At 31.6% G+C, this 15,004-nt stretch overlaps 1 protein-coding gene across 1 annotated transcript; it reads left to right on the top strand.

Moving 5' to 3' along the window:
* Window positions 1-8,956: 8,956 nt before the first annotated feature.
* LOC105322235 (degenerin unc-8) lies at window positions 8,957-14,695 on the top strand. Its single transcript, XM_066070437.1, has 9 exons — window positions 8,957-9,638; window positions 10,169-10,332; window positions 11,669-11,758; window positions 11,999-12,119; window positions 12,352-12,463; window positions 12,937-12,994; window positions 13,380-13,465; window positions 13,572-13,653; window positions 14,073-14,695. The coding sequence occupies exons 1-9, from the start codon at window positions 9,611-9,613 to the stop codon at window positions 14,322-14,324; spliced, it is 993 nt and encodes a 330-aa protein (XP_065926509.1). The 5' UTR covers window positions 8,957-9,610; the 3' UTR covers window positions 14,325-14,695.
* The last annotated feature ends 309 nt before the right edge of the window (window positions 14,696-15,004 follow it).

The following is a 15,004-nucleotide window of genomic DNA, read 5'->3' as shown; positions in this document are numbered from 1 at the left end:
ATACTTTGAGCTTAAAGTTTAACCATATGTCATTTTCTTTTATTAGTGTTCATTGATTCCACTACGTAATAATGTTATACGAGATGAAAAGACTTTATTATTACCACTGACAATAGCGTGTCTTTTTTATACAATTGCAATGCTATACATAAAGGGGCGCACCATAGAGAGTTAAACTTCAAACCTGTATTTATATCATTTATCTAAAACAATTGAAAATGATTGTTAACACAAAACATTCCAATTTTTTTTTTTGGCTAATATTAGCGACATAAATAACAGAGATTGGCAACTGATCGAAATCTCGCGTCCCTATTGTTTTAATCAGTATATCTTTCTAATAAACAAATTTATCGAAAAATAAACAGCTAAATCCTTTTACCAAAACATTAAAAATGTTACATTTTCATGAGTTTTTGTCATATAAACAAAATTAAAAGAGGAGTTATAGTAGGCAGTTGGCTACCCGTCGTCCGAGATTACGCCGATGTTTTATAGCTGACCTATACATTTTCTATATATAAATCTTATTTTTAAATTTTTTGTTTAAAAAACTTCTAAATCCTATGAAAATTTTTCATAAAAACAATATACTTTTGGTTTAAGATCAATTTATCAATTTACTAATATGAAGTTCTGAAAGTAATGTTGGTCCCGTAAACTTTTTCAACAACAAAATACGCTAATGGCGGAGGTGCAAATCTCTGATATTTATGTATCTGCTGATACGTATTACGTGATTCTTTCTGAGTTAAAAAATATATTTTCAGAGCAGTATTTTTATCCAAATGGTCGCAAATTTTAAGTAAGAGTTTATTTTTATTTTCAATAGCATTGCCAAGTAAATATAATTAATCTATCTTTTTGAATCTATCGAACAAACGTTTATCCAAAAGTAAAGTCACACAACGCACCGCACTTCTCATGGGTGAGCATATTAAATGATATATCAAAATTAGCCTGAATTTTTTTAATTCGAATCAATAATTTGTTTTAATTTCCTAGAATAGTGAAGAAGATATATAGAAGATATCTCTATTGTGTGATTTTATATTAATTTATATTTGCTTTATCTATCGAGTTGAAATGGTTTAAATATTCGCGAGGCCTGTCGATCGAAAAGAAATCCGACTTCAGGGAGTCTGATGAAGTAAATACTGTATACAGGGCTATTTTCGCCCGTGTTATGTTCGCCCTTCTATACCTGCAAACGGATTTACCCAGTCTTAAATTCGCCTGCTGACAATGAGGACTAAAGGAGAAAAATAAAACGGGGGCGAATATTTCCCTGTATACAGTACATCATCACAAGTATAGATGTTCTGTTCATCTCGTGCGTTTGGATTAAAAAATTGATATTAAACGCACACACGCACGCACACACGCGCACACACACACACACACACACACAATGTGTTCATTGTGACTTTGCACAACACCGTTAAGTAATATAGGTGATAGCTATGGTTGTTATAATGCGAATTACCGTTTTATAAAACCTTGTATTTTAATTTTTTTTTGTTCCTTCGAGCTTGATCACTTCAATAGAAATACTTGACTTGAATTGTCCAGTTTGTTGACATACATAAAGTTTCGAATGCACGTTACCTTGAACAAGAAACAGTTTTTGATATTTCCTGTTTCATAAACTATTGATTCGAAATTCATAATATTTGTAAAAGATGTCCACTAATGTTGAAATAAAAGTCTAGAGAATAAGTCAAACATATTTCCGATCGGGAGTATTTGAAAAATCATCGCAAGGGTTTACCACTCGCGTTGTATACACCAGACGGATAAATATTGTAGTACATTCATTAAGGTCGGGTTCGGCATTCCGATCAGTTGATAGATCGTTCCTCAGTTGTGAACTGAACCTGGAATAGTACGGACGTCCCCTAGATCGGCTAGGCTATTTCAGACACAACTCGGGTGGGTTGTAACTTAAAGTAACCCCTCATGACTTGCCACGTTTTCTACTGACGTTATATTAAATCCAATTACTAACAGCACTTCACAACATTGGCGTTGTAAGCAGGATATTCGATAGGTGAAGTGTGACTTTGTGTTTTTAGATTTCGCGCCATTTACTTTTTTGTGTCTTTGTAAGTGTTATCAATTAAAATATTTGTTTTGATTTATGTCATTTTGGGGTTTTCTTTCATTTCGTAGAAAACATCACTAGACATTTTTCTGTTGGATTGTCTGAAAGAGAAATCATTAACACGGCTATTTCTTCTATCTTTATTGGTGTTCATTAATCAATTAAGATGACGAGTAGTTCAAACCCTGCAGGCAAAAACAATGTCAATTTTGGCAGAATTAAAATCAATTCCAAACATTGGAGAGAAAAGGGCTGAGGCTATTGGTAGAGAACACATTTGAATGTTGAAGATCTGTCAAGACAGGTATCTAAGTTACAAGCAGAAATTCTTAGACAAGGTAAAGACATAGAAAGAAGGGGCATTCAAATTGCATAATCTGAAAAGACATTACTGCTAAACAGAGACAATAAGATTCTTTGGAAAATACTTTGACATTAGAACACAATGAACGACTGAATAAATTACAGCAAAAATTTGTAACACAATTAGAAAACACTAAAACTCGTTATGAAAAGACAAATAGTGAAACAATGACTGTTAAGCACAATGAACTTGCACTCATAAAACAAAGACTAGTTGATCAAGATAATAAGTGGATAAACAAAATGGAACATGTAGAAAACAAGCCTAAAAAACTCGAAGATGAAAAGATAAACAGGGTGGTCGACCAGCTGGCACCACGTCGGGTATATTGGAAATCATGATCAAACCCAACTGGAAGTGTAGACACGCTTCAGTCAAAGGGTCCTAGTCCACCAAAGATGTCGACTTTTGATGGAAACCTTTCTTCACACAATTCAATCACATTTCATCCCGGTATAATTGGTCTGAAGAACGAAAGCTGTACAACTTGATAAAATGCCTCAGAGACAAAGCTTTCAAATATTTCAGCTCCAGAACAGTTTCAGACCTGAAAAGTTTCAAAAAGCTGAGTACAAAACTTGATGAACGGTTTATAAAAAACACCTTTCCCACATTATCAGACGACAACTTCAAGACGTCAAACAAGGTTCTGAGGAGACAGTTGAAGAGTTTGCAGACATAGTTCTGGAGATGACCACTGATGGATACCCAGACACACCAGGGGACTACCGCCAGACCGTGGCCATAGATGCGTCCGTGAGAGGTTGTTACAACAAACAAGCTACGATGGACAAAAACCCATTTACACTAGATTTGGCAACACAATAGATTAAAACTGCAGTCATAAACCAAAAACTAATAATAAGTGTGAGAAAGTCTGAAACAAGAAGGGTGGTTTGCGAGTTTTGAAAATGAGAGTAAGGACGACGATAAAAACCTAAGCAAAATTAGGGCTGTTTACAATACAAAACGAGTATCATATCAATTCACAGATCAGACAAGACTATCAAAGTAAGAATCAAGGGTCAAGAGCTGAAGAAGATAATAGTGAAATTAAAAACAATATTTATGATATTCTTCAAATTCTTAGAACAAACAGGTCTAGATGAAACAGTAGAGAAAATACAAGAATGTTTGGAACAAACAGGTCTAGATGAAACAGTAGAGAAAATACAAGAATGTTTGGATCTCCCTCTAGCAGTCCTATAAAACAAGGTTGTTTGAAGTGAACACTTTGCGAGAGAAAGTCCTATCAGTAAATGTAGTTCACCATATCAGTCTAAGAATAGGTCACCATATCCTCAAACAAAAACCTGTAAACTAACCGGTTGGAGAAGTAGGCCATTCTTCAACCTACTCAGATACATCAGATAGGCCTTCTTCTGAAGTAACATTTAAAGCCTTAGAAAAAGAACATTAAAGGAACAAAAAAATACTCTCTATGTTCCCTGTACTGTAAACAACAACACAACCAATGCTCTTATAGATACTGCTGCCCAAGTAACTGTAATGAATAATGAACTTTTTGAGAGTTTAATACCAAAGCCCCTACTTAAAAAAAATCATACTAAAAGATGCAGGGAAAAATATCATGATTAATGGCAAAATACCAGAACAGGTCAAGTTAAGAGTATGGCCAACAGAACAAAGATGGAATGTTGTAGTAGGAAAAGTAGCAAATTCTTTATTACATGGTTTAGATTTTTGAAAGCTCACAATTGCATCATCAATTTAGAAAAACTTTACTCTGAGAGCAGATAAAGCATTGTCTTTATAAAAAAGATCAAAACAGAGGGTTCAAAGAATGGTGTTGAGATATATAGAGTTTCATTGCAGAAAAGAACTATTATACTACCACAGTCAGTTAATTTTTTCCCGTTCAGATTGACAAATCCTTCGAGGCGATATAACAAATTTTTATAACTGTTTCAAAAATAAGGGAATTTTAAAACAGTTGTATATACAATTGAATTAAAAAATATATTTATTTAATTTTACGATTTTGTATGTTAGAGTCAAAATAAGACTAAATTGCGCATATGACTCCTTAACCAATAACGTACCCGCGAAGCTTGAAGATGAAAGTTTTCACTATTGTTTAGACTGTAGGCTTTCTTTAAATTATTTATCAATCTAGAAATACAGAGCAATTTGTAAAGTAATGGATTCGGATAAATTGATTTGGAAGCAATATATAAAGCGTTGGAGGATCGGTATTAACTTGCTATAGATAACTCTTAAGTTGAACTTATTATTTAAGCATGCATATATAATCTAAATAGATTAAGTCAAATCAAAGAACGCTTTTAACATTGGATGAAACTCAAGTGATTGCAAGAACTAAACAAAGGTAAAATTAATCTTTAGTTTTCATATTACGAAGTTTTATTCTGCTAACTTTACTTATTTTTGATCTTTTTAAACAATATTTTGCATGGAATATTTTGTTACATCTCAAATCTATTGTGCTCAGAAAATATACAGTAATTGATCAAATGATGAATAGAAATAGAAAAGGTATGCCTAATATTTAACTCGGAAAAATTGAAAAGAATATTTTTAAACATGTTATATTATTATTTTAAACACGTGTTAATTTCCGTAAACCAAGACAGCTATAATTATAACAATTAGAAAATTATCATCTTAGAAGCAATTAACTAAATTATATAAACATAATAATTATAGGGGCATGGTCACGATTTTGGTCAAATTCTATTTTTTATGTTTTTATTATTTACAATGCTTTAGAAATGCATTTCTAATGATCAAATTAAATTTGAGAGTCATTCGTAGAGTTATAAGCAAGATACAGGGCTCATAATTCTTTGTCATGTAAACAAGGCTCGTGCCCTGTGTTTGTTTACATAGGTTCAATATACCAGTAAAAAATCTTTTACCATGTTATTTGTCTATCTTTTTATTTATTTTAAGCATAGATAAACAATTCCTAACATTTAAAACATTCGTTTTAGGTTTAAAACTAACATTTTTACTTCAACGTTCAAAATGTAAACAAACGTTTTGTTTACATAGCGAAGAATTTCAAGCTCTGTAACTCGCTTATAACTCAACAAATGACACTCAAATTTTGGTTGACTATTTAAAATGCCTTTCTGAAGCATCGTAAATATTAAAATTGGAATAATAATTTTTTACCAAAATCGTGACCATGCCCCGGTAAGTCCAAACGTTCGAGAGGAGAAAAGATTGAAAAAGTAAAGTATAAGGTACTTTTTCAAGAACTTATTTTCTAATCAGTATAACTGCTAGCAAGTACTATTGTAAAAACACTTTCTAGCATTTTTTGTATAACTTGATGGAAGGGCTGAAATATATCAGAAGATCAGGGGAGAAAAAGATAGTTTTCGCTGTACTTTTTGTTTAATGCTATATTGGGTATTAGCATATGATGTCTAAAAAGCATACGTGTATGGTACCAGTGTAACTATTTTAGATATGAAAGTACAAATTATGCAATGCTATGGTATTTGATATAATTTTTAAACATCTGCCTGCTAACCAGCCAATTCTAAATAGAATATAGCAGGTATAATATTATAAGGTTGTAAAGAAACATTTTTAAAACAAAAGTGACATTTTTCTGTTTGTGCAGACACACTCATGTAAATATGTTCATGAAACCTTAGCTTTTAGTAGCTTAATAAAAGTATATATTAAAGTAACATATTTTATAATTATTATGCAGATAATTAGCTTCTTATACTTTGAGGAACTCATTCCGAAAGTGACTGAATATGGTATTTTTTATAAACATATATCTTAAACAATATGCATATCAATGTTTACTTAAACGAAAACCAAATTACACGAATTTAAAGGTTATTCAAGAATATGATACTTTTTTTTTTATTATTGTAACGTGTTTGTTCTGTGATGATTATTATGGATGTATTAAAAGCGACTGTTCGTGTTGGACGTCCTTCAGCAATTCCACAGATTATAAATGCTCTGGGGGGTTGCACGTCTGATCATTTGATACATATCAGAGTAGTTCCTCGAAAACGAATATTAATTATTCTCTCGGTAGAATGCGATTGCAATTAAAATGTTTGATGATTTTGGCTCATGGGCCTAACGCCTGAGTTGGACACATTTACTTTTATGGCAACTGTATTCTCTAATTTATGTAATTATCCATAGTTGACCTTAGTCATTGTTGTATCGTAAAACAGTTATTCGCGCGTCATCTGTTATATCACGTCGAAATCTGTTTATCAATTTTTGTTTTTTTTGAATTTTTGGGTTCTTATGTTGTTAACTTGTTATTGAATAATTGAAAAGTCGCATCAGAGGTGAATTTTTTATCATGCGATTCTGACATACAGGTACATCAATATAATCATTTTAAACCAAAATAAACCAAATTGAACGTCATAAATAATTAACAATACATTTAAATCGCCATCTTCTGACGCAATATCTAAAAATATAAGTCTTGATGTAGTGAGATACATTTAATTTGAAATAAACTTGTTTATCCAAAATTGTTCATTTCTCGCCAATTTGACTAATATGTTTTTCTCATCTATCGTGTAAAATACAATTATCAAGTTATTTTTCTGCTGATTTGAGATATTATTTCAAGGTGAAATGAGCTGCCTTAAGTTCGAATCACAACAGATAGTATACGATTAGGAAGTTGGGCAATTTTACCTTTTAAATTTGTGCTATTTTTCCGCATATTAAGCACAGTCTTAAAAAAGCATTAACCCTTTGAGTCATCTGAAGAATGGATTTTTTTAAAAGGTTTGGATGATACATGGTATAGAAGCATACTTCAATGAACACATTTATCAGACAATTTTTAATAATTAATGAATAAATAAATTAAAAGAAAAATGTTTTTGCATCGTTGCTATGTATAGCCGATTTCTCGCAAAGCGACTCACACCAAAATGTGTTTATTACCTTTCGTACCTTAATTTGGTTTTTGTAAAATGTGATACAAACTATGTTTGGAATAAATTAAATCATGAAAATAAAAAAAAGTATTTTTTTTTTATAAATTGGAAACAAGACAGAGGCAATTATTAACGAGGGTTTACAATTTTGCTGTATTGCTTTAGGGTTTCAATACAGAAGGCAAAGATGTACAAATCGGTATGGGAAGTTATCCATTCCTTGATCTCTGAATCCAGCCTTCATGGAATTCCCAGAATCCTCTCCTCCAAACACTGGTATCAACGAGCACTCTGGTTGTGTTTGGTTCTTGTCACGTTTGGATTTTTAGTAAACCAACTCTATCAACTCTCTTCCAACTACAATAGCTATCCAATTAAAACAAAAGTTTCAATGAAACGAACTCCTCTTAGATTTCCTTCTATTTCGTTCTGTAATTTGAACCCGGTAAAAATGTCAAAGATGAACCTCATTCAGGGAACCGATCTTTATTATCAGATACTGCGCATACGCAATCCTAATGACAACTTAGATATGTTTACAAATTTCAGTGGAAATAATGATGTTTTTGGAAACTATTTGTACAATGAAAACTTCAATGGAAGTACTGATTTATACGGAAATAACATTTACGACCAATCAGCCACCGGGGGAGAAAGCAATACTAATGATGCTCTGAAACATACCTACGACGATTATGGTGTAAACTTACAGGACGATTTATCTCTCCTAGCAAAGTTCCTGGAGTATGTTAATTCTCAGATATCATGGAAAAACGACCCACGAAGTGAAGATGTAAAAAGATTTAAGATTCTTTTTCAAAACGTGTCCAAGTAAGTCATAAGGAATGGATATTGATGTTCCTTATTTTTCATTATCTCTTTAAATTATTAAAACAGAGACGAAAGTTGGTGGGATTTATATGTAGTTTGAATTGTGAAAGAAATAAAGAACTAAAATAATTTTTTTATTTTGAATTTCAGATATACTCGGAAAGCGATGGGACATTCTATTAATGATTTACTTATTGGGTGCTCCTTCAACGGCAAACACTGTTCAGCAGAGTAAAATGAGGAATTAGCGTTCAATATAACATGAAAAACATCATTTTATGTTTGAAAACAAATCAAAACATTATTTTAGTGTGAAATAAAACTTTTTATAAAAATACAAGGACAATACCACATTGAAAAAAAAAACAGCAGACATTAGCACACATCAGTTTCCACAGAAAATCAAATACGCAAAATTATCATTTAAAAAATTTCCTTTGAAAAAAATGCACAGTTACTCCTGACAATCAAATGACACAGAAAAATTACTTGAGTAATTAATGAAGATTTAAACCTAGAGTTTTTTATATGCTGCTTAAGAGAGTTGTTCGGAAATTATTGAGACATTTATTCTTACTCCCTTGGATAAAAAGGTCGTTGAAATTTCACCAAAGAGTACACCAGGATACCTTTTTAATAATGTAAAACTTTTGAAGTTAATGACATCATTTGTTAATTCCTGGTATGCTAACAAACTTGTTCACATCCATTGACCTGGAGCAACCACAAACTCTTCGCAACGCCATTTTAACGTTTCTCCTTGCTCCTGTATCTTAAGCATCTTATATACGAACGGAAAATATGCACTTTTCTTCATTTCCTTCGTATTGGTTTTAATTAAGCAATTTTTTTGGCCAGAAAAGGTCTTCTGCCGAGATTCTGACCAATGTGATGTACTTTCGTTGCGCCGCCTTGATGTCAAAATTCAATAAACCGTCACAGTCGGATTTCTACTGCTTGATCGAGTTTTCTTCAATATTCATGCCAATTTCCACTAAAATTCGTCACTTAGATAGGGAAGTATTTATGTTGTCTCACAATTTCTAAACAACCCTCGTATACATCTTGGGACAACAACAATACAAAGTTGACAACTTAACATTTTTAATATGCATAATGTTAAAGAATCGAGCAGATAGGAGAATAATTATTTTCCTACACAACAAGAAAATCGTTTACATGTAAATGTAGATAATCAAAGAAGGAGCATGAACGCCTCAGTCTACTCAACAAAATCAATTCAATCGTGAGACAAAAGAATTTCATTTATAAAATATAATATATATCGAATTAATTCTGCAAATAGAAATCTTTTCTCTCAGAAACTTCACCACATTTCAATCTCTGGACTATGGAAATTGTTACACCTTGGACAGCAATCTATTCATGGCCAGAAGAGCAGGTCAGATGCACGGTAAGTCACAGTTCTACCAGATCAAATGTGAAAGAATATTTTTTTATTAGTAACGTATGTGTAGGTACTAATTATAGTAAAAATTGGATTTATAAACTTAAAGGGACATGGTCATGATTTTAGTCAAAATTGTCTTTTTAATGCAAAAATGGTTCAATAAGGCATTTCTGATAAAATTCAGTTTTAGACCTAAAATATATTTGGGACATGTAAACGCTAGGAATTGTGTGTTTATTATTGAAATAAGTTAAATGAAAGATAAATCTGCTTAAAAAGAATTCATAGTTCAAAGTTCATAGTATATTGAAACAAAGTAAACAAAAACAGGGCACAAACCTTGTTTACATGACCAAAAATTGTGAGTTCTGTATCTTGCTTACAATTCTTTGACTGATACTTAAATGGTTGTCGTTAATTAAAAAATGCATTTCTAAAGCATTGTAAAATATAAAACTAGAAAAAGGAAATTTTTAATAACATCGAGACATTGTACCTCTAAAGTATTTACAGGCACTAATATATTTTCCAAGGTTTACAAATAGTATTACAAGTTGAAAAGTTTGAGCAAGTGGAGAACTTTTTGGATGGGTCGGGTGTTCGACTGGTCATACATGAACCCGGAACTCTTCCGTTTCCTGAAGAAGAAGGGTTCACCCTTAGTCCTGGATATGAGACAAGCATAGGAATGAAAATGGTGGGCTTATTTGAAAGTGAACATTTTAAAACTTCTTGGATTTTATAATTATTAAAGAAAATATATCTATTAGAAAATGCAGGGTTGTAATATATACAGGTATTAATATGGAAACATATTGATTACAAAACATAATTAATACAAAACCGTAAATGATACTAAAATTGCTAACTACGGGATTTGGACAAAGGTCTTGAAATTGCTGACTCAAAATAAACGTTTCATATACATTACATTCTTTAATACATATTTAATGAAATGACGTAAACGGTTCGTAAATGGTCGAATTTTTCAGAGTCATTTGCCGCTTCCTGCATGTAAAAAATACTGATAGTTATATTTTCAATTTATAAAAGAGAAAAGAATGACTACACTTCAAGACGTATTTTGGACCTTTTTTGGGTCATTTATCACAATTGTTGCATTTATTTATCGCTCAGTTTTACTTCAGGTCATTTGTAATAGGACATGGTCAATTTCCGATAGAAATTGAATCTCATAATGGTTTTAAACTGCGTTACAATGGAATAATTCGTTATTGTCTTACCCTTACTGCTCTGCAAATATCTAGAATTTCGACTCGTCCGCCCTTGATTGAAAATAAGGTTTGTAAATATGCATGGAGGGTGGAACTCGTATTGTATATCCAACAACATTGACAAATATTTCCTATATGTACATATAACATGCATATTTCACCCCAGAGAAATAAAGAAACCATCATTCGATTGAAATGAATTGAAATAGGTTAAGACAAGTCGCAGAGCAGAATGCGTGCTACCTTACACGTCACTTGACGGAATATGGTGTTAAAAATCACGTGGTGAATGATAAAATAAAAACAGGTCAAAGTATTCCGTTTACAACAGAGAGCACAAACGCGAGAAGAAACAGTTTTTACTTTGTTTAACAATAATCGCATGCTATCTACTTATCTCCCTTTCACATAAGTTGATGAAAAAAAATATACAACTACCATTAAATGGAGAACAATAGACAAGCAACCTACAATGTATTTAGTCTGTAAAAAAAGTGGGCGTCCTTATTATCATATGGAGATTCCAAAAATATAAAAACGCTTACCTTTGAAAACGGCTTCTTACTTTGTGAATATGAACTTTTGATCAAATAAATGTAATTACAGTTATAACACTGACAAATCTTGCAATTAAACGAAATATGCCCATTTGTAAACTTTAACTTTATTTTTTCGCATTTTTTAAATGCCCTGAAGTGAAGTCAGTCTTGTACACATAAAGAAACAAGGCGTTTGATTTTATTTATATAATTATAACAAGAATGTATATGCCAGTTATGAATGTGCTTTTATTAACAGGTTCATTTGACTCGAACCCACCCTCCCCATGGCCGATGTGATGATGGAAAAAAATTCTACCAAACATACGGTGTACCTTACCGCATGTCGGTATGTTTCTTTCGGGTGGATCACATTTTATCTCTCTTGTTCTATGTTTTTTATAAGTATCTAATCCGTAGTTCCATTAAGCAAAGATTCATATCTACGTACATTGTACATCAAAACATATTCGTTGCCTCAATGTGCGGGGCATTCCCAGCAAAAGAGAAAATTTTACTTTTGTAATTTCGTATAAAATGAGAAGTTGTGTTGTATATAAAACTTTTCTCCATCCATTTTATTTTTTAGACCTGCCTCCATATGTGCAGAAATATAAAGGTCGTTGATATATGCAAATGCCGACCATCAGAAAATATCGTAGATATTCCCTATATGGACAAGTTTTCATCCCTTCCTGTCTGTTCTCTTGGTACGAATATTATAATTTACAAATTAACTCTAAATTTAAAGGTTGAGAGAACAATAGAGTACCTTATTAAATATAATTTGTTCATTTTACCTATAAAATTATATGGAAGCTTTGAAGGATTCGATAAATATGTAAATATAGAAAGATAATGAAAACTTTTATAACTATTGATACATAATTTTAAATTTTTTAAATGCATGACTATCAATGGTTTTATTTTAAAAATCCCCAGCAGAGAAAAGTATTTATGACGAAACTGCTTTCCACATGGAGGCTTGTGAGCATTACGTATATTATCAAATAGAAGAAAACAGCATAAAGTGTGACTGTGAAAGTGCTTGCAGGTTAGATTAAGATGAAGCTTTCCCCTGTATATTTTAGCTAACTACTATACTAAGAATGTCAATATCAAAAGTTTGTGATCTACTGGTATAAAAATATACAAGTCCCTTAGAAGTGTAATAGTGTAAGATCTCTTTCAAATATAGATTGAAAATGGTTGTTTAAATAAAGTTTTTCCTAAGTCAAAAGTACACGTACATGTAAAAAACTTTACGTCAACGCAGCTGATGATCAGAAACTAATGAAGAAAAATATCTAAAGTAAAATGAAAAGCAAAATTACTTCATTAATATTAAAATATGTAAGTAAATTTCGATTTTGGATTCCTTTAGCACAGGCTAATTTCTTTCTTTTATCTATTACTTCTTTTTTAAACTCTTTTTTCTTTATTTTGTCATGGACTTATAATGATTACCATTGTTTGCGACCTAATGTAAGTGATTAACGAGGTTTACCACCCTTTTTTATTTCACAGAGAGACTGTGTACAGGAGCACTCTCTCGGGTCGAGTGTGGCCGAAAGAATCATATCTGGTGAGTACTTAAGGAATATTGTGGTACTAGTAAATGTAAATCACTTTTTAAAAGCGAGAACAAAACGTGTTCTTTTACGAAATATGGTACTTGTCTAGGTAACAGAAAAATTATATTCTTGGAAATCATTTGTACATGAAATTAGACTGAAAATGTTATTTTTACAAATTCCACACTGTAGTACTAATAATTCAGTTATTTGGTTCAGTCACAGAACCTACAGTTTGAATGATTACATTTTATGTTCATTTGTGTATTTACGAATAGAATAAAGGAACATAAGAGCGTTACTGAATGTGAAGGATGATTAATTTCAATGTCCAATGAAAAAAAATAGGATAACATAAAAAGACAATTATAATTTTATGCTGACTTTATACCACAGAGAGAAGAACTGTTAACTTTAGCATGTTCAGGAAGTAACTTTTCATATTGTCCATATCAACCAATGGCAGCGATACAGATGGATTAGTAAGTCTCTCTCTCTCTCTCTCTCTCTCTCTCTCTCTCTCTCTCTCTCTCTCTCTCTCTCTCTCTCTCTAACGATCTGATCAGACTGGTTGACTTGATTTTTCAGCTTTAACGACAATTTCCTTAAAATGGTTATTTATTTCGAGGATCTCAATTTTGAGGAAATCTCAGAAGAACCCCTGTATGATGTAAGTACAGTTACAGCTTAGGCTTTTAATGTGCGCGTACAATAGTTTTATTAGACATTCATGACATTTTTAGTATCAGCTCGTTGATGTTTCCATGAAAATGCCGTTGGAGAGGATATGCCATGGGTAGTTTGAAAAACTAGACCTTTTCTTTTTAGAAAATGTGATTATTTAAAAATGTTGAATTCATGAAGATTTTGACTATAGGGGGAAGGGTTAAATGAAATAGTATATGACATCTCATGACAAACATGAACATGTATATACACTATCTGGAAAACTGGAAAACTATTTAGCCATTTTACATAATAGGTTTTGAAGAGAATTGGTAAGAAAAGCCAAACAATAATATCAAACATATATTAATGTCAAGAAAATCTATCTACATGTTTATATAAAGATTGTATCAATATTTACAGGGTTACCGCTTCCTCTCGGATATAGGCGGTGCGCTTGGACTCTTCTTGGGTGCGTCCATTCTGAGTTTTGTTGAACTGGTTCAACTCATGGTAGAAATTTTAAACCACTTTCGACATATTATTATTAAGTATTTGAAGAACAAATCAGCTGGAAAGAAGAAGAAGACTCTTATTACCGTGAAACCAGTTCAAAGATCAAAGGTCAAGAATAGAGTGTTTACAGTGAGCAAGATACAAAGTGAAGTCGTGTGAAATTTTAATCTTCAGGGGTGTGTATTGTCGAGAAAGAGATCTACCTAGTAACAATTCAAGATTTTATGATACTAATAGATGAACTTTTTTCGGTAAAGAATATTTTTTATAATATTTTGATTTAAAATTTCAATATCTTCCCATATCTCTAAACAGAGCTCCGTCTCATTCAAGGAGATCGATGAGGTATAAAATTGGCCACGACTACCCCGCCCTCTTGATCAAAGAAATGTATATATTTGTAATTTGTAGGTACATGTAACGCAAGGTAAAAGGTCAAAACAGGCACAACAGACAAGATTCAGGCATCATTTTAAAACGTTGTAACATACATGTACTTTTATTACAACTGCTTGTAAAATTTGCTTATCTTTGAATAAATTATAAATATGTTAAATTACGTTTATGTATATCTAATAAATTGTAAAGAACATTTCCGAATTCTATTTAAAATTTGACTTTTAAAATGCATGTATAACTATATGGTTTCTATAACAATATTTTTTAATTTATCATTGATTTGCATATTGTTTTGTTTTTAGCAAAATGTAATATTCATGTTGTATTTATTATTAACTCGAATGCATTATATTACAAAGCAATTTCTTATACCTGTAAACGGCAAGACTCTCAAATAGAAAAAAAAGTAAATAAATAAGAAATCATTAAAACATATCGGC

This window comes from Magallana gigas, chromosome 8 (genome assembly GCF_963853765.1).
Source record: "Magallana gigas chromosome 8, xbMagGiga1.1, whole genome shotgun sequence".
Lineage (NCBI taxonomy): Eukaryota > Metazoa > Mollusca > Bivalvia > Ostreida > Ostreidae > Magallana > Magallana gigas.
The sequence above is the reverse complement of the archived record's forward strand: the minus strand, read 5'-3'. Positions and strand labels throughout refer to the sequence as shown.

Bases quoted from the DNA above. Each gene is read 5' to 3' on its own strand.
- LOC105322235 (XM_066070437.1), top strand. From the start codon at position 9,611: ATGGCCAGAAGAGCAGGTCAGATGCACG. The intron at 9,639-10,168 runs GTAAGTCACAGT...ATATTTTCCAAG, and splicing joins AAGAGCAGGTCAGATGCACG to GTTTACAAATAGTATTACAA. The intron at 12,995-13,379 runs GTGAGTACTTAA...TTTATACCACAG, and splicing joins GGCCGAAAGAATCATATCTG to AGAGAAGAACTGTTAACTTT.